At 56.9% G+C, this 27,882-nt stretch overlaps 1 protein-coding gene across 2 annotated transcripts; it reads left to right on the plus strand.

The window, feature by feature from the left end:
- Positions 1-27,882, plus strand: GPT2 (glutamic--pyruvic transaminase 2). 2 transcript variants are annotated; one of them, XM_019643137.1, is made up of 12 exons: positions 1-23; positions 403-666; positions 7,735-7,824; positions 9,891-9,999; positions 14,101-14,234; positions 16,077-16,320; positions 17,431-17,510; positions 18,997-19,133; positions 22,221-22,395; positions 23,162-23,317; positions 24,287-24,399; positions 25,553-27,882. In XM_019643137.1, the coding sequence occupies exons 2-12, from the start codon at positions 424-426 to the stop codon at positions 25,641-25,643; spliced, it is 1,572 nt and encodes a 523-aa protein (XP_019498682.1). In that variant the 5' UTR covers positions 1-23; positions 403-423; the 3' UTR covers positions 25,644-27,882. The 2 variants fall into 2 exon arrangements, with proteins under 2 accessions (XP_019498682.1, XP_019498671.1); XM_019643126.1 differs by lacking the exon at positions 1-23 and adding an exon at positions 37-158.

The following is a 27,882-nucleotide window of genomic DNA, read 5'->3' on the forward strand; positions in this document are numbered from 1 at the left end:
GGCCCAAGGCGGACTCACCCGCGGTGGGTGTGCGAGCCGAGTGGACCCGGCGGTGCGGGCGCTTGGGGCTGGGATGCGGGTGCGGACCGCGGAGCCGGAGAGCAGCCCCAGGCGAGCGTGCTAGCCGGACTCGGCGGGGGGTGGCCAGGCGGCGACAGGCAAGTTACATGCGTGCATCGGGCACAGCCTTTGTAAAGCCCGATTGTGCAGCGCTTTGGCTCTGCAGTGGAGCGGTGGAGGGTCCGAGTCGCCGAGGGATGGGCACCCAGCCCGGGAGCCAGGCTGGCACCGCTCGCTGAAAGAGCCCTTGGCTGGGCTTGGGGGCAGGGGGGCCGGTGCCCGCCTTGGACTGTGCGCGACGTGTTTATTTTTATTTTTTTCTTTTTCTCTTTTTGTGCCAAGGTTTCTTTGCGCGGACGCACGATGCAGCGAGCGGCGGCGCTGGTCCGGCGGGGCTTCTGCCCCCGGACCTGGGGCTCCTGGAGCCGTAGTCAGAGCAGCGCGGCCGCCGAGGCCTCGGCGGTGCTCAAAGTGCGGCCGGAGCGGAGCCGACACGAGCGCATCCTCACGCTCGAGTCCATGAACCCGCGGGTGAAGGCGGTGGAGTATGCGGTGCGGGGACCCATCGTGCTCAAGGCCGTCGAGCTCGAGCTGGAGCTGCAGCGGGTGAGCGCGGCGCCTGGGCCGGGGAGGCAGAGGGGCGCCGATGTGGGGAACAGCAACAGCTGGCCTCCGCTGGGCTTCCTCCCACCCCCGTGGCCAGCTCCTTCCCCGGGCCAGGCTTGACTTAGACAAGACAATGCCTTCCTCCCATCCCTTCACCCACCGGTGCCCGGCACCTGGCACAGTCAGGCCTCAGGTGCGGTTCACTTGTTGAGCGGCCGGTAGTACCAGGCACGGCGTGTTATGGGGCTGTCCCCCCCCCCCCCCCCGTGTGGAACCAAGATCCATGGTGGGGAAGGGAAAGGGAGGACAACAAGCAGTAAAGAGATCAACAGGAGAATTTCGGAGAGGAAATAAGTGCTTTGAAGACAGTAAAATGGAGGAGCGGTGGAATGGGGGTGCTGGATGGGATGTGGTAGGAAGGAGACCCCATTAGGGACGCGGGAAGGTTTGTTCCTGAAACTTTTCCTCTCTGTGGCTGAGACCTTTTGGGCCATTGTGCCGGTAACGATGCCCTGACAAGCGTGAGGGCACGGAGGAAGGTCCTGACCACTGCCTGCCTTTCGGCCCCCCGCAACCTTGACTGGTGCCCACATTTTGTTTTCTGTCCGAGGAGACAGTCAGCCCCCAGTGGGTAGTCTGTAGCTGGATGCTTGGGCCTTTGGGGCCTTGGTAGGGTGGCCCTGGGACTTGCTTCGTCTTGGTGGCCAGCTGGCTGGGATCTTGGCTTGAGGTCATAGATACGTGCAAAGTGACCACACACCCGGGGGTGATTTCTGCTTCCTTACAGTCAGGGTGGCTGTGGTGGGTGTAAGAGATGACCACTGGATCACCTGGGTGGGCTCCTGGAGGTGGCGTGAAGAGGAGACTTTAAAGAAAGTAAACACTCCAGAGATTTGTACGAACTGATGAAGGAGTTCAAAGTAGTTGAACTGTCTTGCTCAAAGCAGACCTGACCCAGAATGGGGGTGGGGAGGTTCCTTGATCTTGGTCTCAGAGGCACTGGAACTGGACATCTCAGTGAGCTGGTCACTGAGTGTCCCATGAATGCATGGGAGGAAGCTGTGGTGGGACCGTAACACTTGGTCCCTTGTTCCCATGGGGACTTTGGGGGCTTGATGAGCTCACGGCCTGCCGAGACCTCGTTGGGACACCCAGTTCTGCTGACTCAAAACAGCGGGCTGGACAAGTCAGAGTCCAGTGTCTCCTTCTTACGCCTTGCAGGGCTAAGTTTAAAGCTTGGCCCGGAAGGTTGGCTGGGTTTCTGTGCCTCCCTGGTCTGGAGGTGGGCCAGTGGTAGGAAACACAGCTTTTGCTGCCCTGCTCCTTGTTGCTATCTGGCAGGCTGGAGCTGATCCTCCTTGCGACAAGTCTCCTTGTTAAAACATAGCTGAGATTGCATTGTTCCCGGTGTATCAGTTTTTAGCTGATTTTACCCTGGTTCCAGAGCAGGCTGGGGTTCAGGGGTTATCTCTACCTTCTGCTAAATAGCAACTTGGCTGTGGGCTCCGTGAAGTATAAGGATGATTTCAGGACAGAAAGGAGCACCGACTGCTCTAGATCTCGGAGCCTGAGCCTCTCTTCCCCGAGTTCTCTAAGGATCAGTGGGATTTCTTAGTTTCTTAGCAGGCAGAGGAAATATGAGAGCAGGGCTGTGAGCAACCACAGAAGGTCGGAAGTGCTGGGGAAGGGGGGATCGGTGCTGCCGGGAGAGCAGTCAGGCAGACAGAGATGGGAGAGGCAGGAGAGGAGAAAGGTGGGCACTTGTGTGCTGGGCTCAGGATTTGAAGGTGCAAAGTTTGGGTGCAAAAGTGGGGAACCCAGAAGGATTTCCAACAGGCTATGGCTCGATGATTGCAGGTAAACAAACTTCTTGGTCATTTGGGCCAGGAACACCCAGTGATTTCCGGGACAGATTCCCCCCGCAATGTCCTACCTCTTAGTTGAGACATTCTTTCTGTCCACCTACAGTCTCTGGTGTTTTCACTCAGGCTCATCCTTTCTCTTTTCCCTTTGTCGGGTCTCAGTTGCCCGGCTGTGGGTGCTGGAGATCTAGCCCCAGCCAACCCACACAGCCTCGCTTGAACCTTTCATTCCTGGGAGACAGCCTCTCCACTGTGCTGGCTTAAACAGTGCCCTCCTGAGAGCGCCATCAATGTCTTCCCAGTCTTTGTTTTTGAGGGGGGTGGGGGGGTGGGGAGGGAACTTGGCTTGGCCCAGTTTTCCAGCTTTGGTTTTTCTACCTGTTTTGAATTGTAGTGATCAAAACTGGCCTGATGTTATAAGGGGTTCGGTTTGGTTAGAGATGGGATGGGCAAGGATTTGTAGGGAGTAGGGTGACTGGGGGTGAATCTCATATCTTTGTCAATGAGAGGAGAGAGGTGGCCCAGGGGACCCAGGCTTCCCCCTGCCCTGACTTCCACACCTCCTGGTCTACCTGAAGGTGTCCTGGGGAACAAAAGGTCCCGAGCCTTGTACTGCCTCGTGGAAGCACTTCGGTAGTGTCGGCCATTTGGCTGGACATGTGCTCTGATGTGCGGCGTGGCTTGCCAGCGAGTCCGGTCCTCTCTTCTGGGATAGGAGTGGAGAATGCTCAGGAAAGCCCCAAGGAGGAAGGGAGGGCGGCCGGGGGTGTGTGAAACGGACCATTCTCCCCCAGCCAGCTCCGTGTGTTCTCAGGAAGCCCCGTTTCTCCCTGACAGCGCTCCGAGGCAAAGAACCCGTCAGCTTTTCAGATCCCCGTTTTCATTGGGAGCAGCACTTTAAAATAAGCTGCAATTAATGGGAGTTTTGAAAAGATCTGTCGCTTCTTCCTCAACCTACTTCTTTTTCCCCGGCTTTACTGGGGGAGAGGTGGAGGCTGGCACCCGAGGAGTGGCTTTGCTTCTGTTTGTGAAAGCACACGCGGCTGAGACAAGACATTCACAACCTGAGGGAAAAACGGGTGCCGCCTTACGGTCACGGGTGCCTTGCATCTAACGCACTTCCCACCCGGAGGTGCCGTAGCACGTGACCACAGTCAGTTAAGAACCAAGTTTGGAAACCCTGGGTGTGCCAAGCGCAGGGGGTGAGATCTCATTGGTCATTTCCTTTAGAATTTAAATGCTACTTAAAAAAGACATCTGTAGTGTCGACTTCCAATGGGACGAAACCTCCCCCCGCCCACCCTGCCCCAGTCACCACGGGCCTGCACCCTGGACTTGGCCTTCGTGGCTGTGGGCCTCAGAGCCCCTTGGCCTCAGTTCACTCCTCTGCAAAACAGGGCCAGTGTATGTCTCCTACAGACAAGAAGACAAGGCCTTGAACAGCCAGACACCAATTAGAACTCTACAGAGTCTCTGTTCTCAGGCTAATGAGAGTTGTGTGGGGGCAGGAAGCGCCCAGGGTCCCACTTTCCTTCCCTCCCTCCTGAGCCTCTGGGTCTGGGGCCAGCTCTGCGGGGTCTGCCCGCTCCCGCCTGGGCCGTGGCCTTGCTCTTGTGAATTACCCTGTGTGCTTCTCATTCAGCTTTCACCCCGGCTTCTGCCCTGCAAACCTCAGCATCTGGGGCTGGCCCTCCCACAGCCCCCCAGAGTCCAGGGGCCTACAAGTAGCCTTCCCTGCCTCAGTGCTCAGGGAACCCGGCCCCTGGAGCTCCCACCTAATGTCGCAATCACGGGTGGGTACAGCTTCAGCTCGGTTTCTTCAGCTTTGCTTCTTTCTTTCCATAATGGTCAGGGGCAGGCTCTGTGCTGAGACTCGGTTCCTCAGCTGTGAAGTGCACCTGCTATCGGGGACTGGGGGCACCCGTTGTAGTTTGTCTCTGGGACCCCCTCCTGGAGTTCTCTGCAGTGCTTCCTGCCTGCCCCAGGCCCCTCCATCCCCTCAGGGGCTTTTCCTGCAGTGCTCCTGGCCCCCGGCCAGCCATGCCCTCTTTCCCGTCCCCACCCACTTCTTATTCTTCACCTGCCTGGGCTCTGAAGGGTGCTGGCCTCTCCTATCTCACTTGCTCCTGTCATTGGGCGTGGGAGATCCATAAATATTTGTTGAATCAGAGGGAGGTTCTCTGGGGACTAAACTTCCTACCAAGCCTTTCTCCCCACATGTCAGCTGAAATGATAAGAGCCCTCCCTTGCTCAAGGAAACTGTCACATTCCTGTTATTAGAATCATCCACGGTCCCCTTGACCTTCATGGGGATGCTGGGCCCGTGCGCCGGGAAGGGCAGTGATCACCCTTTTTCCCTTCTGCCCACTAACACGCTCTGAAATCTGCCATCCCCAGAGCCTGGGGGCCTGTTCCCCTGACCCCTACTTAAGCCGAATGGTGGGAAGGGAGCCCTCCTGGTAGGAACTCATCTCGGTGCCTCGCAGGGAGACAGCCCTGGGTGGGATGTGTGCAGATGGATTAGACAGGTGGGCGCTAGGATGCTGTGAGGGGAACCAGGATGCTTACCTGCAGGCTCCTGGGGGCTAGGCTGAGGCGAGGTCACCATCGGGTGTGACTGCCAGGCCTGGACGAGGCACTGTGGGCAGGAGCCTGCGCCCAGCTCCTTCGTATGCCTCCAGTGCCTAGATGCAGGAGTCTGCCCAGAACAGTCTGTATGGCGGCCTTGGCCGGGCAGCCTGCCCGCCACCCCCCCTCACCCCCCCAGTCATTCGACGGAGCCAGCTTCCCACCCCCAGCACATCCATCATTGCAAAGTGTCTGGGGTCTGCGGGCACCCGGACCCAAGAAAGGAGGTGCTCAGTGTTCCCAGCCTCCTTGTTGAAGGCCCTGCATTGGTTGGGCAGTTCAACGGGGGCAGGCCCAGGACCAAACGCCCAGGGCCCTGTCCCAGGCATTATTCTCATCATTCTCTCCCTGCGCTGGGCTGGCTGGGGGCCCGCAGCTGTGTGTTGGTTCCTGGCCCTCGACTATGACAGATTTACTCCCTGCCGAAGAATGGACTGTGCCCACACCATGGAAGTCACCTGCGTTCAGCTGGCCTGGCTGGGGGCCATGGTGATTCAGCCAGGCTGACGGAGGGCACCGTGTCAGGAGCCCAGGCTAGTGCCTAGTGGCGTGTCAGGCCCGCCCCTGTGCACGGTGGCCTGGGTCACTCCTCTATCGCAGCCTTCTTGGTTCCTGTGGGATGAGCCCTGAGGCCACATGCCCCACAGCCTGTCTTCAGGGTACCTCCCCTCACCTGTGGCTTAGTCCTGGAGCAGTGCACCCCCAGGCCCCGCCTTGGCCTTCAGGCATTTTGGCCGCTTCTCCACGCTCCCGGGACCTCTTTCCTTGCTGGCCAGCCCTGAAGAACTCGGTGGAAGGGCACGAGGGAATCAAAAGGCCTCCTTTACCCCAGAAACATAGCTTTGGGAGACTTATCCGGCCCCACAATCTTCCATCCAAACCACGTTTCTTTCCTCTGCAGCCACTGGGGTGTCCCTGTCACCCTCCCAGTGGTGGTTTTGAAGGTTCAGGGCCATTTCTGGGGAGCCTCCTCAGCCTCCTATGCCTCCTTGCTCCAGAAGCAGCTGGAGAATTCTACAGAGGAAGGGCTTAGGGGTGGCAAACGCGGGTCAGGAAAACTTGTTTGGCAGCTGTTCTCATCCCTTAAGCCCACTGGTTTTTACTTATGGTGTGCATTACTGATGTGAAAAAGGGAGGGGCCGGCCGAGTGGCTCAGTTGGTTAAGAGCTCGCTCAAGAGTGCAAGCTCTGAACAACAGGGTCACCTGTTCGAATCTCAGCCCGAGCTGAGCAGCCACTGAGCTGCCAACAGGTGGCAGGATGGCTCAGCTAAAAAAATAAAAAATAAAAAAGGGGACGTTTTCTAAAGTTGCTTTTAAGCACACATTGTGTGACATGGAGAAAAAGACAACTGTTAAAATGATAAAATTGCGTCTTTAAAATTTATGTTTAGGGTGTCTTTGGGGAAATGCCAGCAGGAGACGGGAAGGTGGCCCGGCCTTCCATCCAGGCTACACCTTGGCACTGTCACCACCTTGCCCCACCACTTTCTTCCTCCACCATGACCCTCGTGACCTCGCTCCTTGCCCAGCTTCGTAAGATGATGATGTTTGTACTAGGCCAAGTGTTTTCATACTGTGTGTCTTAGATAATCCTTTCAGCTGCCGAGGGAGGTCCTTGAACCTGCTGTTGATTCTGACTCTTCCAGTGGCTAATTTTGGATTTATCAGGGAGCTGCGTGGAATTCCCACATTTCCAGATCCCCACAATTCTCCACCCAAACCGTGTTTTCTCCTCGGTAGCCAGGGTGTCCCTGACACCTCCCCCATAATGTCATCATCGGGATCTCTGAGTTCCTCGGCTCCCTGGGCTCTCTTTCCTGTGGTCTCAGTTTTGCTCTTTTTTTTTCAGCCAGTCTTTTATTCCCTGATGATTTTTTTTTCTTTGATGTGAAAGTCAGCCACATTCTTCATTCTGTAGAGCCAGGGTTGCAAGAGAATGACCCTGAGTGGTCCCTGCTGATGGGTGTCTCCTGGGAGGGGGTGTCTGCAGGGCCCCCTGCCATTCACTTAGGCTGTCAGGTGGCGGTGCACTTGGGGGCGGGCAGCTGCGGGTCATGGGATCCTCTCTCTGACCTTTGGCGTCTTCTGCTGCTGACCTTGCGCCCCTCCCACCGCATTTGCCCCGGGACCCTCTTTTAGATAGCCTTCGGAGGCAGCTGTCGGGCTGTGGACCTGCAGCTACCTCAGGGTGCTTAGCAGCCCAGAAAGCCCTTCCAGCCTTTTCTGAAAGTAGGACACAGTGGAGCTTAGTAGCTAAGGAAAGTGCTCTTGGAGCCTGGCTTCAAATCCCAGTACTTATATTTATCATTTACGTGACCTTGGGCAAGTCTCTTAACCTTTTGAAACCTCAATTTCCTCATCTGTAAAACAAGATTAATACCAGTTCTTCCTGATGAGGTGGTTGTGAGGGTTAAATGGGGCCAGGCATGTCAAGGCCTTGACACTCTGCCCAACAGCTGGTGGGGCTCAAAGTCAGGCTGCTTAGTAACACCCTGTGGGATCGTTGCTTGGCCTCTGGAATCCAGGGTCTGAGAGTCTCTTAAGTAACCAGCTGTTTGGTGCCTTCTCTCTGCTCAGGGTATCAAAAAGCCGTTCACTGAGGTCATCCGTGCCAACATCGGGGATGCCCACGCCATGGGCCAGCAACCAATCACCTTCCTCCGACAGGTGAGGAGAGGCTTCTGGGAGAGCAGGGACTGGAGGCTGGGAGGGCCTCTTGCCTCTGCCTCCTTGCCTGCCCAGCCCCACAGGACACAGCAGTCCCCTCCTGTGGCTGATGTCCCTGGGTGCCACCCTCAGCCTCCTCCCCTCCCAAAGTTGTCTAACATTCCTAAGCCCTTTGTGGGGTTGTGCCAGGGTACGCGGTTCCCAGGGAGGCTCTTCCGTGGCGCTTGGTCCTGGATGCCGAGTTTGGAGCTTGGTTGATGAGGGCGTTAGAGAAGCAGGTGGGAGAGGCAGAGGCCCAGTGGGCTGGCAGGTGGTGTGTGAGGCCCCAACACAGCTTCCCACGTGCGACGCCCAGTTTGAGCGTTGGCTCTGCCACTTAACCGGCTGGGTGGCTTTGAGCCAGTGGAGATCACCAGAGCGCGCGGAGGACTGCTGGTGGCCTTGATGAGATGATGAGTGAGGAGGCCTTGCCCCTGGCCCAGCATGAGAGAGTGGGGTTGGTGACCATTGCCAGCTGCTGCCTCCTGGCTGCCTTGCTGATGTGACCCAGCTTGCTCCTGAGGTCTCCAGGGGACAGCTTCCAGTGTTTTGGTTTGAGCACCAACCACAGATGCTGCATGGGCCAAAATTGTGGGATTGGTGGGCAGGAGGGCTGGAGAAGGCCACAGGGCCTCCTGATCAGAGGCTGGAGACCAGCTGTGGTGAGAGCGTTTTCCCGCAGAAGCACTGGGGCCTGTTTAAGAGCAAAATATGGTCCTGTGTGTGGTTAAGGTTTGCAGGTCGGGCCAAGCAGGGGAGCTGAGCACCCCGGACCCTTTAGCCTGCCCTACAATCTGGGGGGGGGGGGGGGGGGGCTCAGCCTGCAGCCCCTCAGGCAGTTCACACAGGCTGGGGGCGGGGGCAGAACTGAGGCCACTGCTGCTGACCACAGGAGCGTGCCAGCTGCCTGGGGATGTCACGGGCCCCAAACCAGGCCTAGGAGGGGGAAATGGATCAGACCAAACAGGTGTCCCTGCCAGGAAAGTGAAGGCTGGAGGCGGTCAGAGGGCCCGGTTGTTCTGGAAGCATGCAGCTCAGAGGGACGAAGGCACAAGTGCCTGCCTCTCCCAGCAGAGGTTCCCCACACATGCGGGGCCTGAGCGTGGCTGGGCTCCTGCCTGTTGCCTCAGCGTTTTCTGGCTGGCTGACACAGCCCCAAACCCAGCCCTTCCTCTGGCTATGGCGGGCCCAGCCTCTCCCGCTTGGTGTTGGCCTCCTCCGGCCTTCACAGGTGTCCCTGGGAGGAGGGCAGGCCAGGTCGCTGCCCGTTGTACAAAGGAAGAAAAGCTGGGCTCCGAGAAGCTGGCGCTGGCCTGAGGTCACCCAGCTGGTGTCAGAGCCATGAGCCCCCACCTCCCCACCCCCGTGCTCCTAGCACTGCTCCCAAGCTGCCAGCTTAGACTTGCCCAGGGAGCTGGGGTTTTTACCGGCACTGTTACAAACATTTCTTTGCTTAATCCTCTTAATTTGTTAGGTTAAGGTGATTTTCTCTATCACAGAGCTGAGAAAGCTGACCTAATCTCAGTTTTGGCCAGGAAAGGGGGTGAGGGTGAGGGAAGGGAGGGGGCGTCCGGGGAGGGGGTTGGGAGCTCAGGCTGTGAGTTGGGAGGGGGTCTGTGCTGTCATGCTCCTATCAGCTGGGGTTCACCTGCCTGCTCAGGAGACCCCTGCTTCTTCTGGCCTTGGGTACATGAGCCTCTGTCTTCTATGGAAGCACTGGGGCGGGGTGCTGAACGGCCGCCCTCTGTTTCCCGGCTCCTTTGTGGCAGCCCACCCTGGGGCCCCAAGCGCAGGTCACTATGCACCCCTCCTCTCACAGTCTCCCCTTCTGCTGCAGAGCGCCCAGTGTCTTCCTGCTCACCCCCCCCCAAGCTCCCACCGGCCAGAGCCCGCGTGGAGAAGCCTGCTGCAGCTCTGTCCCCCAAGTTGTCACCTTCACACCGTCTCCTGCCCACGGTTCTTTGTGCCCCTCCTGGGGCTCCGGGGTGGGGGTGCTAGGAGCCCAGCCCGTGCCTCTGTTCCCCCAGGTGATGGCACTCTGCACCTACCCAAACCTGTTGGACAGCCCCAGCTTCCCAGAAGATGCTAAGAAGCGAGCCCGGCGGATCCTGCAAGCCTGTGGCGGGAACAGCCTGGGTGAGCCCCAACATGCCAGGTCCCAGAGGGCATGAAATGAATGTGCGTTCTTGGCCTGGGCCTCGGGTTATGCGAGCGAGAGTAAGTGGCCGTGTGTGGGACGGCTGACACGCGAGTCAGTGGACACTGGTGTTCCTCTGCTCGTCCCTGCTCTGATAGCCGCCTGTTTGCTGAGCTGCTGGGGTCAATGTCATCTTTCAGTGGACTGGGCCACCGCAGGCGCAGGGCCGGACTTGGGCTGCACTTGGGCTTTGCACCTGGGAGCCGGCTTCGACAGCGGAGCCCTCCGTCAGAGCAGGTGTGACCCGGTGACCGGCCTCGGGGTAGGGAGGCCGAATGGAAGCAGCTGTGTCCCGCCTTCCTGCTGCTCTGCGGCCCCCAGCTGGTCCTCGCATCGTCCCGGAGCTGGAGGTCAATGGCTGGGAAATGGAAGCGTTGCCTGAAGCCTCCGGTGGCTTCCGCCGTTCTGTCGGTGCCGCCCACCCTCTCCCATTTCACTGTGTGCCCGTCATCCAGCCTGTGGCCTCTGCCGGGAGCCCACGCCCAGCCTTCTGCCTCCTTGTTGAGGGACGCCCCGGAATTTGGCCCCTGTGGATGTGAAAACGATATTCGCTCTCCCTTCCCTGCTGAGATGGACTTCCAGCCGCTGGGCCTCTGCTCTGTGTTCTCATCTCATGTTTGGTTTTTATTGTTTATTTTTGCCCCATTATTTGCCCAGTGTCTACACAGGAGATCCGGTTTCCCTCACCCTGAGGAAAACAGTTGTTCTGAGAGCTTTTTTAGGACACGTGCCTGAATGTTCCGGAAAGTGGGACAGGGATTCTTGTGGCTTGCTCAGCAGGGGATCAGCCGCCCTTGGCCACTTTCCTTTCCCTTTTCTGCTCTGTCCCTTTATCGAGAGTCCTACAGTTACCTTCCTGGCTGTGGTCACCCCACCAGCCCTCCGTCCCGAGTGGCGCCCCTCACGGGCCGGGCCCAGCCGCCCCCTGCTCTCCTGCCTGCCAGCCTGGATGGGGCGTGGGCCAGCACCGTGTGTGGGGAGTCCTGAACCGCAGGCTGGCAGAGGGCCGCCCACAGGCCCGGCCTCCAGGCTTCCCTCCTCCTGTGCCCGCCGTCCAGCCAGAAAGACAAAAGCGCTTCTCAAGACCCCATGGCCGCGGGCCTGAGCCTCCTGGAAGCAGCTCTGCAGCGGAGCTGGGGAGGAACAGGGGGCCGAGCTTGCCTTCTGCGTGTCTGATGGGAATGTCTGCGGAAAGGGGAGGGCCCCTTTGTTCCGGGTGCTAAGCCTCCTCAACAAGTGTTTGCAGGTCTGTCACCCAGGCCTGGGGTCATGAGGTTGGGAGGCCACGTCCACGTGAGTCCCCTCCTAAGCTGTTACAGCAAGAGGGTGGTTGCCTGTGGTGCACTGGAGATGCGTACTGAGTTTTGTCTGAGGGCTTCAGGAGGACAGGTGAGGTAGGTGCTCTCTGAGCCTCATCCTTGAACTAGGAAATACTTTGTACTGACCTCCCAGGCTAACATACGTGCTAAAGCCCCTTGTCGGGCGTGGAGAAGCCCCTGGGGGGGTCACCACCAGGCTCTGCTCATTATGGGGGGCTCGGGCTGTGCTCTCTGTTCGCTAAGCCTTGGGCAGCCTGGACACCTGCCCATAAAAGTGAGGGAAAGTGTGAGTGCGCCCCAAAGCCCCCTGACCAGGTGGGGCTTAGTCAGTGTGCGCAGGCCTTAAAGCTCACTGGACATGTTTTCATTGTGCCCTTTATAGCCCTTACTGGGGCTTCATTTATTTGCTGTTTGATTAGCAGTTCAGTTCTCAGGTTGTGTCCCGGGTCTTAAGAAGGATTGAGGCGAAAGCTAGACACACTGGGGGAGAGGGCAGTCCATGCCCGTCCAGCCTCCCTGAGCGCACACCACGTACCAGAGCGCACACCACTGCTGTAGGCCCTGAGGGACACTGGTAAACAAGGCAGAGGGAGTTTCTGTTCTCACAAAGCTTACCGTCAGGTTTGGGAGAAGCAAACATTAAAAAGAACTCACACAAAAACATAATCCCTTGTTTTCATGAGTTCTTGGACAAAGAGTAGAGAGTGATGGGGTTATAACAATGGACCCTAGCAAGGAAGGCAGGTTTAGGAGAAAGTTCAAATTCATGTAGAGGATGAGAGAGAGAGAGAGAGAGAGGAAATGGTGTGTGCAAAGGCCCTGAGGCTTAAGAACTGAGTGTGACTGAGTGAAGGGTGAGGCGGTATTCAGTGAGGCTGGGGAGGCTGGCAGTGCTGTTGGTGCCAGTTTGTAGGCCGTGGGAGGCAGGTTGCCATCAGTCTGGGGGCAGGGGGTCCTAAGCAGGGGTGTGGTGGGGGGGGCCCAGCAGGGGGATAAATGCTCCAGCACAGAAGAAATAACTTACAGTCAACATGGGGAGAGGCAGGGCTTCATCTATATACAATAAAACAACTTGAGAAATTACAGGCCAGGAGAGAGGCTGGGGGTGGGGCAGTGTCTTTAGGACAGGCCCCCTGGAGAGGGACTAGATCTGTGTGGTTTGGATGGAGCATAACAGGAGAGCTAAAGGAAAAGGGTGGAAGGCCTGGCCCACAGGAGCAGGGGGCTGGCCATTGGGTGAAGGCCTGGGAACTCAAGGAAGTGGGAGCTAGAGGCCGGGCGAGGAGGCTCGGCTGGCATGGGAATGGCCAGGCCCCGTGGAATGGAGAGGAGGGCATTGAAAGAAGACAGAGGGAAATAGGGAGCACTGGAAGGTTTCGGAGCACAGGAGCTCAGAAATACCAAATAAATCACCCAGTGGAGGAAGAGTTATCTAACACCAGTATTTGTACCTCCCTACTTTAATTAACAAAACATTTCAAATGCATTTGAATACCCAAAATAATGTAACAAAAGACCCCGTGCCCACCACCCAGATTTGATGCATGTTATTGTTTGCCCCCTGCACCCCCCACCCCCATTTTACAGCTAGTCAGAGGGGAAGGGCAAGCCCAATGCTGCATACAGAGGCTGAGGCAGAGCCTCAAACTGTGCCTCCTGGGGGCGGGGCCTGGACTGATTCACTCTGAGGCCCAGAGAAGAATCGGCTCCTTTCTAGACCCCCGTCCTGCCTCCTGGTGGTGGTTTTGCAGTAGCCTTAGGAGGAAGCGCCTGGTTTTCTCTAAATGTGGTATCAAATACAGACAGTATAGAAGGGTATAGAGTGAAGATCTGCCTCCCACCTCTGACCCCAGCCTCCTGGTTCACTTCCCCAGAGAAGTCACCTCACCAGGTATAACCCCCACCTAGACCAAGATACCCAACGTTTCCAGCACCACAGAAGGCTCCTTTGTGCCCCTTTGCAGTCTGCGCCCCCGCCCCGGTGTGGTCACCGCTGTTCTGAGGTCCAGCATCGTAAATGGGCTTTGCATGTTTTTGCACTTCGTATGAACGGTGGCCTGCATTTCAATCCTAAATGGCAGCCTGAGGATACTGTTGACATGGGGTGGGTGTGGGGGGCCAGGCCCGGCAGTCCCAGGGACTTGTGGTTAGTTTTGGTCAGGGATCCGGGCTCCTGGGGCTCGCAGCGGGTGCCACTTTGGGTCAGCCCACTCTCTGCAGTTCTGTGGAATCATGTGTAGGCAACAGTGATAGCTGCATAGCAGTTCCAGCTGTCCTGATTTATATTGCCATAGAGGGTGTATAAATCCCAGCGGGGCGGGTGAAACAGGTACGGGCACCAGGTAAGTGGTTAGAAGCCAGGGCCTAGAGTGACGCCTGACCTAGTTGGTTCTCAGTAAATCCTGGGTGGATGAGTGGGTGGCTGTGTAGGTGGGTGGGTGCACAGATGGGTGGGTGGGCAGGTGGATGAGTGGATAAATAGCAGATGGGTGAGTGGGTACATAAGTGGGTGGCTGGGTGGATGAGAAGGTGGGTGACTGACTGAAACCCGGAAGGCAGTTCGGCGGCTCGCCACAATTCCAGGGCCGAGAGTAGTGGGAGTCGGACCCCGCCTGACCTCTCCCCACCCCCACCGTCCAGTTAATTACAAGTGTAGACGTCACCGAGACTGTGGAGCCCGACATCCTGCCTCTGGTCACTGCCTTGCTTGCTGTCCTACAGGGTCTTACAGTGCTAGCCAGGGTGTCAACTGCATCCGTGAGGACGTGGCTGCCTACATCACCAGGAGAGATGGCGGCGTGCCTGCAGACCCAGACAACATCTACCTGACCACTGGAGCGAGCGACGGCATTACTGTACGTGAGGGTGACTCGTTGCTACCCAGTGTTCACCCACAGGAAGAATAACCTGGCATGTCAGGGCCACGCACGTGAGCCTGCCAGCTGGGAGGGGGTCAGCCACCCCCTGGTGCCTGCTGTCTGCCCCACTCAGGCAGCCTGCACCCTAGCTTTGCTCAGTCTCCGTGAGCCTGGACGCTTCTGAGGCCTCGGCTCCCTGCTAGGGCGCACACCGCCATCCCCAGCTGGAGGGGAGCCCTGGGGCACACGAAGGTGCCCATCTTTCTGGTGGCAGTGGCCTTTCTCTCACTCAGCATGGACCAGTGTGCCTCCTTTGCCAGGGGACCCAAACACGTGTGGCCTCCGTGCACAGTAGTGCTGGATTAGACCGGCATTAATATCACATACATAAATGCCACATCACAAGCTCTTTTCTCTTCTGGGTGAAGAGGACAAAGGACCACGCGGGAGCAGCAGGGACGCTATCTGGGGTGGGGTAGGGGCAGCGAGGTTTCTACGAGGAAGGCTGAGCAGATAGCCGACGGGTGGACACGTAATGGGAAGTCAGGGAGGTGGGGGGTGGGGGGGTTCCGAGTGGGTCAGCGTGTACAGAGGCCTTGAGCTGGAAGGAGGCTGTGTGTTTGGAAATAGAGTCAGGGTGGACAAGCACACGTGGTGAGGCCACAGTTACCAGAAACGGGCTGCAGGCAGGTGGCGCCTGAGTCCTAAGGGGCCTGAGAGGCCACTGAGGGTTGGGGCCCCGGTCCTGCGAGCTGTAGGCCTGCGGCTTTGGCCTTCCGTCTCCTTTGCGCTCCCCCCAGCGCCTGCTCAGTGCTCGGAGCCATCGACTAGTCCTCCCCACTCAGGACGCCTGCCTGCAGTGGGAGCCTTTGCCTCTGGCCTCCACGGCTCTCATTTTCCACGTCGAGTGCTTTAATCCCTTCCCACAGCCTTTCAAGTGAACTGAACTGTTACTGCAGCCTGTGAGGAAACAGGCCCACAGCCAGAAGCCGTCCGCTTGCTTTGAGTCAGTCTCTTGTGGCATTTGGGATGCTAGCGTTGGGGTTGGGGCCCCCACCCACGGCATCTTCCATTATGTCCTGCTGTCAAAGCCTTTTTCCGTTCCCAGAGAAGCTCGAACAGGCTTGGGTCCTGAAGGAGGGGAGGGAGGTGACCTCAAGGTTCAAGTGGAAAGAATCAAGTCATTGTGCTTTTCAATCTGGTGGCATTCTTGCAGCAAGAAGTGAGCCCAAGAAAGGCCCTAAGCCTGTATGTAAGGTGGGGACTCTCCCAGAGAGGGTTTTGGCTTATTAATTCAATGAATTATTGCCACCTCCACCAGCACCCACTGGAGGCCCACGGCCTGCTTTCTCAGCTTTGGAAACGGGTTGACGCGCCACCTGGTGGTGGTAGATGGGTATTTTATCCCATTTCAGCAATCCCTTCCCTATTCAGGGGTCTGTCCACACCTGGGCACTGACATTTACTGACAACAAGATTCCTGGGCCCCACTCCAGACATACAGAATGCGTTTCAGGGGTGAGGTCAGAATAATACTGAGACAGGGCCAGTTTGCTGACTGCTGCTTTTAAAGACCTCTTTACAAAATACTGACTAGCGTCACGTCTTTCCGTGCCATGCACCTGTGCTAAGAACTTTGAAGCATTTTAGTTTGCTTATTCCTCACAGCAGACCTCATGCTACAGATGGGGAAAGTGAGACTCAGGGAAGTTCAGCAACTCACAGGGGTTTGCACTGGGGGCGGGCAGTGGGGGGGGTGGGGGCCTCGCACGCCCGTCAGTCAGCCCCGAGGGGTGGGGAGTGGCGCTGGCCCTGTAAGGTGTGACTTCTCGGTTGCAGACGATCCTGAAAATCCTGGTTTCCGGGGGCGGCAAGTCGCGGACGGGGGTGCTGATACCCATCCCGCAGTACCCGCTCTACTCGGCAGTCATCTCTGAGCTCGACGCCGTCCAGGTGAACTATTACCTGGACGAGGACAACTGCTGGGCGCTGAACGTGAACGAGCTGCGGCGGGCTGTGCGGGAGGCCAAAGACCGCTGCGACCCCAAGGTGCTGTGCATCATCAACCCCGGGAACCCCACAGGTCTGCGCGCCACGCCCTCTCCGGCTTCTGCGGGGCGGGACGGGGGGGCGGTGTACTGGACGTCTGGGCGCTAGAGAGTTTGGTCTTGGGCTCCCCGTCCAATTCCAGATTCGCCAGTAGGGAAGCCCTGAGAGGTTTGCCGCAGGCATTGTCTCTGGCAGGGCGGTGTTATCCTGAAGGCCGGTTTTTTTTCCTGTTCTTGCATTTGCGACCTCCTTGAGGTTTTCAGGTTACTCACACACAAGCCATCATCATCCACCGCAGGCCTCATTTTATCATCACTCCTACTTATTTTTCTGAACCAGTTTCCTGAATGCTGGTGTGTGCGTTTTTATTTTTCCTTGACAGCATTGCTGTGGACCTGGAGGGCTGAGAAGGAAATGCTGTATCAAAAACTAAAGCAAGCCCCTCTCTTCAAAAAGAAAAAAAAAAACTTTCCAGAAGCTGAAAATCACTCCTAATATTGCATATTTTTCTTAAAAAAAAAAAAAAAACCCGCCTATTTTGGTCTTTCTGGACTGCTGGCTTCATGGACCGGAAGCTGTTTGGATGCTTTTTAGATGCTTAGAACAAGGGTTCCTCTCTCCTCCTTTGTTGAGTTAAATTGGGTCACGGCCAAAACGCGCTGGAGCTGATTGTGGAATCTGCTTCTTGGGAACATGAAATGATGCTTCTATCAGCGGAAAGCACCACTTGAATTCCTGAGTGCAGACAATACATGCAGCTGGCTGAGCTGGTATATTTGCACCAGCTAATGACGAAGGTTCTAACAAGGAGGCTATAGGGAAATGACACAGAGCTGGCTTCTCCATCCTGGTGGGACATTAGAATCACAAAGGGAGCTTTTAAAAAGGCCAAAGGCCAGGCTGCACCCCAGAATCTTTGGGAAGGGGCCCAGGCAGCTGTTCTGTGCACCTGACCATCAGAAGCACTGCTGCCCTAGGGGTCCCTAAAGAAACAAGCTGCTGAACCAACTAGGGAGGGTGGCCCCTTAGGGTCACCAGGGAACACAGCCCCCCCCACCCCCCCGAGTGATTCGGGGTGGGGTTCTTAGGGACAGTTTCAGCAGCATCACGACCCACATTCTGGCTGTGCTGGGCTTTCCTTTAGGTCAGGTGCAAAGCAGACAGTGCATAGAAGACGTGGTTCACTTTGCCTGGGAAGAGAAGCTCTTTCTCCTGGCTGACGAGGTAAGAGCAGCTCAGCTGTCCCCGCAGAGGGAGGGCTCCGGCCAACTGGAGGGCAAATCCCACCCGAGGAGGAGGGCGTTCAATGTTAGGGTCTGTGAAACCGACCTAAACCATCCCTACGTTGGTTGGAACTCTTGGTTATAAATTTCAGAAATCTACCCCAGACCACTTAAACTTAAAAAAAAAAAAATCATTAAAAGGGGGTGGGACTCCAGGTGTCTATCTTCTAGACGCTCTCTCCTTTCACCCCGCCTGTTGGCTCCACACACAGGCCTGCTATCTTCCCCACCTAGAAAGGGCTTTCCTCCTGGTGGTCCCAGCAAATCTCAGCATGGAGCCTCACACCTACTGCTGAACCCATCACTGTGGGCCGAGGTTGCAATGTGCAAACTGACCAGGCTCTGAGCAAGGGGTGAGGCCTCTGCCCTCTCCCCAAACCTCCAGAGGGAGGGCAGGGAGAGGTGTTTCCCGAGGGCAAATCGGGGCTGAGTGCTGGGTGGGCATGAGGCTGCCATGCTGGGCCCCTTCTGCTCCCATACCCGCCATCGCAGTTCTCACAGCAGCCGGTAAGTAGGGGTACCTTAGTGAACCCCATAGCTGCTGCTTCTTGAACCCGTTCTGGAGCCATGGCCTGCCCGTTCTTTTCCTGCTGTGCAAGAAGGAGATTGAAGACCTGTCAAATCCTGTTTTCACTTCATCTTCATTTCTGTATGATTTCTGGCTAGTTGTAGCTTCTAACACACTAGCTTCACTCCTTTGCTCCTTGGCACCCCCCAATCTTCCACACACACACCCCCCTTCCCCGCCAAATTGTGATCGAGATTAATAGCAGATGGGCCTAAACTCTTCATTCCAAACTGAGAGAAGGCACAGCCGAGTGACCCGCGGTTTTCTTTGTGACCTGGTTGGTGCACTCACCTTCCCACCATCTGGGAAGGGGGGGCCTGGCCCTCCCACCCACAGGCCCAGAGAGCCTGGGTTTCCCGATGTCCCAAGTGGGTGCGGCAAGCCCATCTCCAGGGCCGGGGTGGGGTGCTGTGTGCACGGGGAGGAACCCAACAGGTGTGGGTGCTGCTCACGCCTCCGCTCTGTGGGGCCTGACAGTGAAACACAGTCGCTCTTGGAGCAGGGAGGTCAGACCAGGCACAGGAGCCGCTGTTACTAATCGCTTTGGAAGGGAACCTGCTCGGGCAGGTGGGAGCCCTTGGTGTCTTCACTGGCTGTGCCAGGTAGAAAGGATGTCTGCAGACTGGGGCAGTGGGGGGGCCTGTGGGAGGAAGCACGTCGTGTCCAGCCCAAGACGTTCCTCCTGCTTGTTCTGGAAGCTTCCTTCAGGCACGTTCTGGCTCCTCCCTGGAAGCAGTGTCGGAGCCTGGGCTTCGGGGCGATGGCACGCAGCCTGACTGCAGGGAGCCCCTGAGCACAGAGCCTGCGTGGGCTCGGGCCTCTAGGGCACGTCTGGTGACAGCCCTGTCTCCTCCCGCAGGTGTACCAGGACAACGTGTATTCTCCAGACTGCCAGTTCCACTCCTTTAAGAAGGTGCTTTCCGAGATGGGGCCCGAATACTCCAGCAACGTGGAACTCGCCTCCTTCCACTCCACCTCCAAGGGCTACATGGGCGAGTACGTGGGCGTCCACCTCCGTCTGTCTGCTGCCTCTGGGCCTGCCTGGCCCCGGTGCTCCCCTAGCCCACCTCTGGCCCTGCACAGTGAGGGCCACCCTTAACTACCACCTACGGCCTCTGCTGACCTAAGAGGCTGGAGACAGGCTGCAGCTCCCCACGGGGGAGCCCAGTGGTGTGAGGACAGCCCCGGCGCAGACGTCGCTTAAAATAAGGCCATGCTTAAAAGAAACCGGGCTATGGATAAATGATGGGGATGAAAGCAGGACCTCACAGCAGCTTCCAACACGTGTGTCCTGCCAGACTGTCCTTGTTGCTCTGACACTGACTAAAGCCTGAGGGAAGGCAGGTTGAGTGGACAAGTGCCGTCAGGCCAGGGGGCCAGGCTGTGTCCACACCCCGAGCCCTGGGCCAACCCTGTGTGTGTTCATTCAGGTCATAGTTACTGAGCACCTGCTCTGAGTCCAGGACTGATCTGGGCACCGAGGATGCAGCAGTGAGCAAAGCACAGCCATCTCTGCCCTTACAGTGAGGAGACTGATGTGACAGACACACGAGTAAAATCTCATGTCGGGTGGGCAAAAATATTTAGAGACGAGGTAGGGGTGGGGTCACTGAAGAGCTGGCTTTTGGGTTAAAACCGAAGTAGGGGAGGGAGGGAGCCATGCAGACATCTGAGGGAAGGGCATTTCAGGTAGCGGGAACAGCACGTGCAAAGGCCCTGAGGTGGAAGCATGCCTGGCACGTTCAGGGAGCAGCAAGGGGACTGGGAAGGAGAGGGGGAAAGCGGCAGAAGTTGAGACCAAAGAGGCCTCAGGAGGCCGGGTCAGCTGCGCTGCTTAGGTCATTTTTCACCGTTACTCAGAGTGAGATGGGAGCCATTGTGTTGGAGCAGAGGCGGGACCTCAGCTGACTTGCAGTTGCTGTGCGGTGGGGGTGGGGCCAGCAGCGGGGACTCCAGTCAGGAGGCTGTTACAGTCCAGGTGAGATATCGTGGGCCAGCAGAGATGTGGAGAAGCTGCCTACATCCTGGGTGTATCGGAAAGTGGAGTTGACAGGATTGCTTGAGGGGGAAGGTGGGTGCCAGACAGGAGCGAAGGATGATTCCCAGGCTCTTTGTCCCAAGAGCAGGAAGGATGGAGCTGCCGTCTGTAGACGAGGGAGGCTGTGGGGGACGCTGTTTTGGAGGAAGGAGCGGGAGTTGGTATTGGATGTGTTCATGTCGCCAGCGCCCACTGGATGTCCAGACAGACATGGATGAGTCTGCTGGTCAGGCCGCTACCCAGCTGGAGGCTTCAGTTTGGGAGATGGCCGTGATGGAGCTGTTAGGTAGCTCTCCGAGCCTAGACGTCTCACAAAGAGGCAGAGAAGAGGTCCAAGGACCAGGCCTGTGCCTGCACTGCTCAGATGCTGGGGCGAAGAGGAGGACCCTGCAAAGGAGACTGAGAAGGGAGGGCCAGTGCATTACAGCTGGGGGCACTCATCCCCAACATTTCGGAGGTTCTGTTCCGTGCCAGGTGTCACAATGGCAGAGGGGTCTCGTTTGTTAAGCGGGAGGCCAGTGTAACAAGCCTGAAGAAGTATTTTGGCCAGGTCGCAGGGGCTGTCCCTTTGGGAGGACTGCCTAACCGCTGTTGTCTTAGAGGTGGGCAGGGGTTAATTTACGCCGGCCTTTCTGGTCTACCCTGGTAGCCGTGCCGCCTCTGTTGACTGTCATGTGCTGTGCAGCTCTTTTCCTAAGCACATCTGCTCTCCGTGAAGTCACTGTCAACCTCCAGCGTGTTTATCGCATACCTCGCCCTCTCTCCACCTGTTATTGATCACTCTTCACGGTCAGTCCCCTGGAGGTTGGTATCCTGTTAGGGCCCCATTGTCCTGAGAGCCTGATTACAGGGTCACACAGCTTTCCTCCACTTGGTTTTCTGCTCATCACAGAGGATTAAGCAGAAAGTCCCTTCTTTCGACACTTGTTACGGGAAACCTTTCTGAGAGGCCAGAGTTTGTCTCCTGGCCGTGGACAGTCCAGTCGCGGGATCAGATGGGAACCTGTGTTTGCCAGCTCAGTCCTGCGGCATCTTATTGAGCGTGTCATCATGTCCGGTGCTCTGAGGTTGAGGGTGTGGGGCCACTTAGGGAGGTGAGACCAGATTCCTGCCCCGGGCACCTGCATGTATGCAGCCATCAGTCTGAGCTTGATCGGTCCCAGGCCAGAGGAGGAGGCATGGCTCCAGAAAGTACAACCGATGGAACTGATTTGGGTCTGAAGGGTTTTTAAAACTCACTGCATAGCTCAGCGTTTTTGTATGTGATTTGACTCTATATCAGCCAGGATCCTTTTAGCGATAAGGAACAGAAACTCAACTTTCACTGGCCTACACCAAAGAGGCTTTTTTAAAAATCCATATCAGTATAAAGTGCAGGAGTAAAGCTGACTCAGAGGCTTGGCGATGTCCATCAGGCTGCCCCAGCTTTCTGGCTTTGTCTCATTTTCTTTCTTAGCTTTGCTCTCCTTGGGGTTAACTTTGTCTTCCGGCAGCAAAAATTTCCAGCAAAAGCCCTCATGCTTGCTGGCACCCATGAATCACTTGCCAACCCCTGAATTGGGAGCCCCTTTGGAGTGGGGGCCGGTGTATTAGTTAAGGTTCAGGCTAAGCCACTATAACAAAGAGGCCCAAACTACAGGGACTCAAATGAGATGAAAGTGTCTCTCCGTCTGACATAACAGTCCCAAGGTGGGGGGATGTCCAGGGCAGGCGTGCTCCATGAACTCCTTCAAGGACGGGGACTGGTGTGACGGCCCTGCCTGCTTAATATGTGACGGCCATCTCCAGCATTGAGGCTGCTGCCCCACCATCTCCGTTTCTCAGGAAGTGGGAAAAAGGAAGAGAAAGGAGAGAGCTTGCTTTTTCCTTGCAAGGAAGTACTGTGGGACTTACACAGATCACTCCCATTCACCTTCCACTGCCAAGAGCTCAGCCACCCCGGCCACTCAGTACTGGGCGTGGGGATGGGTTCAGAGCTGGCCGGATTGCACTGAGTTGAGGTCTGTCTGTGACTGGTGGGCCTCTTCCCCTCTTCAACCCTCCAGGTGTGGCTACAGGGGAGGCTACATGGAGGTGATCAACCTGCACCCTGAGATCAAAGGCCAGCTGCTGAAGCTGCTCTCGGTGCGCCTGTGCCCGCCGGTATCCGGGCAGGCGGCCATGGACATCGTCGTGAACCCCCCGGTGCCAGGAGAGGAGTCCTTTGAGCAGTTCAGGAGGGTGAGTCTGCTGTGTCCTGTGCTTTGTCTGCATCACTGCTGCAGCCCCCGTCACAAGTGCTCACGATATGCTCGGGGTCACAATGGCTGGCCTTGTTCCAGGTGGCCGCCAGGGGGCGCACATGGTTCCCCTTGGCACCTGAAGGCCCCCCTAGAACAGCGGTTCTCAACCTGTGGGTCGCGACCCCTTTGGGGGTCGAACGACCCTTTCACAGGGGTTGTCTAAGACCATTGGAAAACAAAAAGATATTTACATTACGATTCATAACAGTAGCAAATTACAGTTATAGAGTAGCAATGAAAATACTTTTATGGTTGGGGGACACCACAACACGAGGAACTGTATTAAGGGTTCGCGGCATTAGGAAGGTTGAGAACCGCTGTCCTAGAAGCATGTTCTAGGGCGTTCCATCCAGCGCCAAGTCCATTCAGACTTCTGGGCAGGCACTGGTGGCTGTTTTTCAGGAATGACATCCTGGTATGAGAATAGAATCCATGACACAGGCTGCCCAGGACCCAGCTGTGGCCTGGGACCCCCTGTACTCATGCTCCCAGTCATGTGGCAGCCTTGAGGGCTGCATGTCATGGAAGAAGTTCCTGCAAAGGGCTGTGTGTTGCCTACCTCCCCGGTGGCTGTGCTCACTCACACAAGCTCACCCTTCACCGGTCAGCCCTGTCACCCCAGCTCTGAAGGGACAGTTTCCAGTGGCTGAGCCATTCCATGATGTCCGGCAAGGCTGACACCTGTGCTTTCTGTGTCCCATCAGGAGAAAGAGTCTGTGCTGAGTGATCTGGCCAGGAAAGCTAAGCTGACGGAAGACCTGTTTAACCAAGTCCCGGGAATCCAGTGCAACCCGCTGCAGGGGGCCATGTATGCCTTTCCTCGCATCTTCATCCCCGCCAAAGCCGTGGAAGCAGCTCAGGTCAGGGGCTCCAGGCCGGGCGGCTCCCTCACGGGCTCCACTTGGGACTGCGGGGTTGGCCCTAGAGGCTCTGAATTTCGCTGACCCCTCGGCCAGCTGGTGTTCACTGCGTAAAGATGACAGCCCCCCGAGGTCCGGCCGGCCCCTGCATGCTGTGGTGATGGGGCCATGTGATGGCCCCAGGTGGGTGCTGTGGACCTGGGCCCTGGTACTGCTGGTGCTTGGGAGACAGGCAGCCAGGTGTGATGTGCTACCTTTAACCCGGAACACAGGCTGAGGAGGCGATGGCAGCTATCTCCTCCGGTCCCCTCGCCCCGGCCACTGTGCCTAGAGCCTTGCTTCCCAGACCCGTTAAGGTTCTGATTGATTCAGGAAGTCTGTGGAGGGTCTGAGATTCTGTGTTGTCAGGCGATGCCACAGACCCCACCTGGAGGATCAAGGGCAGAGCGGGGTTTCTGAGTGTTGTCCTCACACTCCCCTTCCCCCCGCCCCAAACCTCCTCAGCACCTTGTTAATCGTTTAGTCTGCCTCGCCCCAGAACTACTGCATCGGAACCCTGGTGTTGGGGCCCGGGGCCCACTAAACAGGTGCCCAGGCTGTGCAGATCAAAATGTGAAAAGCACCACTAACAGCACCCTCCGGAAGCCCCTCGGGCGCGGACCTCAGGGCCCATTGTCAGGTTACGTGGCTTGGCGTATAGGAGGCCACTGTCACTGCTTGTTGAGTGACTGCCTGGAATGGGTACAGACTTGCCCTCCCGGAGGAAGAGCAGACGCGCCTCAGCCCATGGCCGTGCTGGCGTCCTCCAGGGTCCTCGTCCCTGCACCTGCTACCAGCTGCGTCCAATGTGCAGCCTTGGTCCCCGCGGTGGGGGACGGGGGAGGGCCGTTTCCACTGTCGGGCTTCAGTCCCCAGTGGCGTGTTTGTACAAAGCCGGGAGTGAACCCTGAGTTCTGCTCTGCTCCGCAGGCCAATCAGATGGCCCCTGACATGTTCTACTGCATGAAGCTCCTGGAAGACACGGGCATCTGCGTCGTGCCCGGCAGCGGCTTCGGGCAGCGGGAGGGCACCTACCACTTCAGGTACCACTTCCCCTCGGCGCCAGGCGGGGCCCAGGCGCGCTCTGGGGAACCTGGGCTTCTGAACGCAGAGCTTCGGAGACATATGTGGGCAGCCCCCTCCCACCTCACCCCCATGCTGTCCTGCTGCAGAGCCAAGGTCATCGTGAGCGCTATTGCCCCTCTGCCACCTCCATCTGTCACTTAACCCTCTGGAATGTTCCCAGTGGTGTGTTTTCTGCTTCACTTCCTGTCTCTTTTCACCGCCATGAGAACAGCGTATAGCATCCAGGTGCTCAGTCACCCGTTCGGTGCTGGAGGTCCTGCATCCGAAACAAAGGGACCAGCTGCACTCATGGTGACGCGTCTCCCAGGGCATGTGACTGTCCATGTGCAATGGGGACTCCCGGGGCTGAGCAAGCCAGGGTTCCTGGCTGAGGCCTGTTCTGATCAGAACAGCACCTTCTCCATGCACGGGGCTCTCTGGTGGCGCCTGCAGCAGACACTAAAAAAAGAAGTGTCATGCGCTTAGTTGGCACTTGGAAGCAAGTCTTGACTTCGTCAAGGTCACGGGCAGCATGCCCTGGATGCGCAAACACAGTTGGCTGGCCTTTCTGCCGTAGTTACAGGTTCCCCTCGTAATTCCGGGCTGATTCTGAAAGGTGCCTTTAGGGCTGGGAATCACATTGACAATATTAGAGGGAGGACTTAGTTACCATGGCAACCTGGGAATTCCTTTGGAGGGCGCTTTGGGACTGGGGGTGCTCACTGTGAGAGACTGGCTGGTGGAGACCGGAAAGGCTTGTCTAGCTGGAGTGGGGTCTCTTTGTCTGCAGGAAGTAGAGTCAGTCTCTGGAGGAGATCTGAGCACCAGTCAGACTGTGGTGCAGACCTGCGGTGCAGAGTGCTGCCCCCAGCGTATTGCTTTTGTTTATATGTATCAGTCGGGTAAAAAAGTGATGAATGGAGGAAAAAAAAAAGTGATGAATGGGGAAGGGGACAGTGGTTCCTCCAGTAGCAGGCACTGTTGGAGGCTGGAGCTGTCGCAGTGGACCGGCAGGCCCGTCCGGCCGCAGCTGCCCCAGCGCTGCCGATGAGGAGTGAGCTGCGGCGTCACGCCCCTCCCCTCTTCCAGAGCAGCTGGTGTCCAGGCTGACGCTGTTCTCTTTCCTGGCAGAATGACCATTCTCCCTCCGGTGGAGAAGCTGAAGACGGTCCTACAGAAGGTGAGGGATTTTCATGTCAAGTTCCTGGAGAAGTACGCGTGAGGACTCGGGCCGAGGGGGAGACCAGGCCCGCAGCCTCTCCTGATGCCCAGCCAGGCCAGACTGAACTCGCCTCCCCCAGCGACTCTGCCTCAGGCCTCACAAAGGCCACTGGTCGCTTTCATCGTCATTTTGCCCAGGAGACTTCTTTCTCTGTGCCTTGATGTTGGGAGCTCTTCTCTTCCGAGCAAATGTGAATTGGGGGTGTCTCAGGAGCCCTGGTTTTTTTTTTGATGCAACCAAAGTAAGGGGATGGGCTTGGTGTGGGTCTGCTGCTGCTGTGGTGTTTGGGGAGTTCATCTGGGGTTTGAAACACTCTGGTGTGTTGGGTGACATGTTTCACATCTGGAGAAAGGAGAAGGTATTGGGAGATACATGGCTTAACCGTGGAGAGGACTGGAAATCCTCAAATCACCACCGTGATCTGTGAAATAAAACCCTTAGCCTTGTGGAAATCTAGTCCTTCCAGGAGGAGAGCCTGGAAGTCCATTGGACGCTCAGAGAGGGCCTACCCTCTATCTGTCCATCAAGAAGGGTGGGGGTGGAGCACACGGGGCTGCTCTGGCTGCCAGGCGAGGCTGTGGTGGGCACAGGGGGCCACAGCCGACGTTGTCCATATGTCCTGCAGGGGAGGAGTGGCTGTGAGCTAGGCTCCAAGCCGAGCCGGGTCTGCACTTGGGAGCTCGTAGCTGGTAGTGAGGCCCTGGCACATGCGAGGGCTTTGGCGGGTGAAGGGTGTTGAGCACGCTTAGGCTGGGACCCCCCTCTGAGAGGCCCCCCTGGACTTCACCGGCACAGGGCACTGCCCGTGCCTGCTGGCGCGTGGATCCATCCCTTTTTCACCCAACTGCAGTTCTCTCCCAAGGGCTTGGGCTGAGCCCTTACACACATCGCCCTCTGCTGGCGACAGCAGGGACAAGGAAAGGACTTGACTGCCACACCCCTCTCCTCTTGCCATGGTGTCCAGTTGTTTCAAACTGAATTTGGTCCATTTCCTAGCCCTTAGTGGCCCAAGTGCCTGGTAGCTGGGCTGCCGTGGGAGAATACATGGGATGGGTCTGACATGTGGGAAGGTGTGCTGCCTCCACGTTTGCTGCTGGCCCTGCCCCCAGGCTCTGCAGGTCATCTCTCCAGGCTGGGGGGGACCAGCCACCAAGCATACAGCTTCCCTGGCTTAGCAAGCCCGGGTGGGGGCCCAACCCTCCCTCCACAACATGAGTGCTATGGGCAGCAGCTGGTGTCGTGCCCCCTTCTTCACCGCGAGCCCCTCCTACCACCGGCCTTCCCCCACGGTCAGTTAGGAAACCAAGGCCAGCTCAGGAGTCAGGGGACTCAGCAAGTCCCAGAATAAAATGGAAGGAGCTGGAGAGGGATACGAAGAGGAGTGAGCTTTGAAAGCGGCTCCTGTGCTCCCATGTCCGTGCTGGGCCCACGAAGGGGATACAACGGAAACTTCAAACTGTCCCCACTCACTGGCACTACATCCCTATAAAGAATGCAGCCACAATCTCAAGCAACAACAGGAATTTTCTGGAACTTTTCCTCCCTTAAAAAATTGAAAAAATTGCATCTGTGCTTGTTGTATGGTATATAAACCAGGATGCGTCTCAGAGCTGTGAGATTTTTGGTGGAAAGGTTAAATAGAAGCTAGTCTATTTTTTATATTTTTGTAACAATTGCTTTTTTCATGGGGGGGGGAGGCTAGTATTTGTAGTCTTAACAAGTCCAGTAGGTTTTTTTTTTTTATAAATCTCTTAATATAAATAACCCCTAAAAACTTTGCAACGTTTACATGATTTTTAAAAAGATGCCATATACACTTGGTTTGCTTTTAAAATAAATGAATAAAAACATAAAAAGGAGCACTGGTTTGGGGGTTAACTTCCTTCTGCAGGAACGCTGATCATGATAGAGTTCATTCATTCTGATGTCTCGTGTGGGCACCACCAGAGGAAGCCGTTTGTCATTTGAGGTCACACTTTAAATGTACACCTGTGAAGCTTTCTGTCATTCATCTAGATATGCAGGTGGGGGGAACACTGGGCTGTCCCCTCGGGTGTCCACCACCTCGCACCTCATGGCCAGGCTGGTGGTTGGTTGTCCCAATGTGTGGATTTGCAGGAAAAGGGGACGGGCCTACCTCTCCCTGCTTTCTTATCTAGGTCCTCATAGGCGTCTCCTGGCCAAGGTACTTCATGATAGCTCCACTGGAAATTTTGAAATAAAATACATATCAAAAGTG

The sequence above is a fragment of the Hipposideros armiger genome, unplaced genomic scaffold (genome assembly GCF_001890085.2).
Source record: "Hipposideros armiger isolate ML-2016 unplaced genomic scaffold, ASM189008v1 scaffold_4, whole genome shotgun sequence".
NCBI classification, from domain to species: domain Eukaryota; kingdom Metazoa; phylum Chordata; class Mammalia; order Chiroptera; family Hipposideridae; genus Hipposideros; species Hipposideros armiger.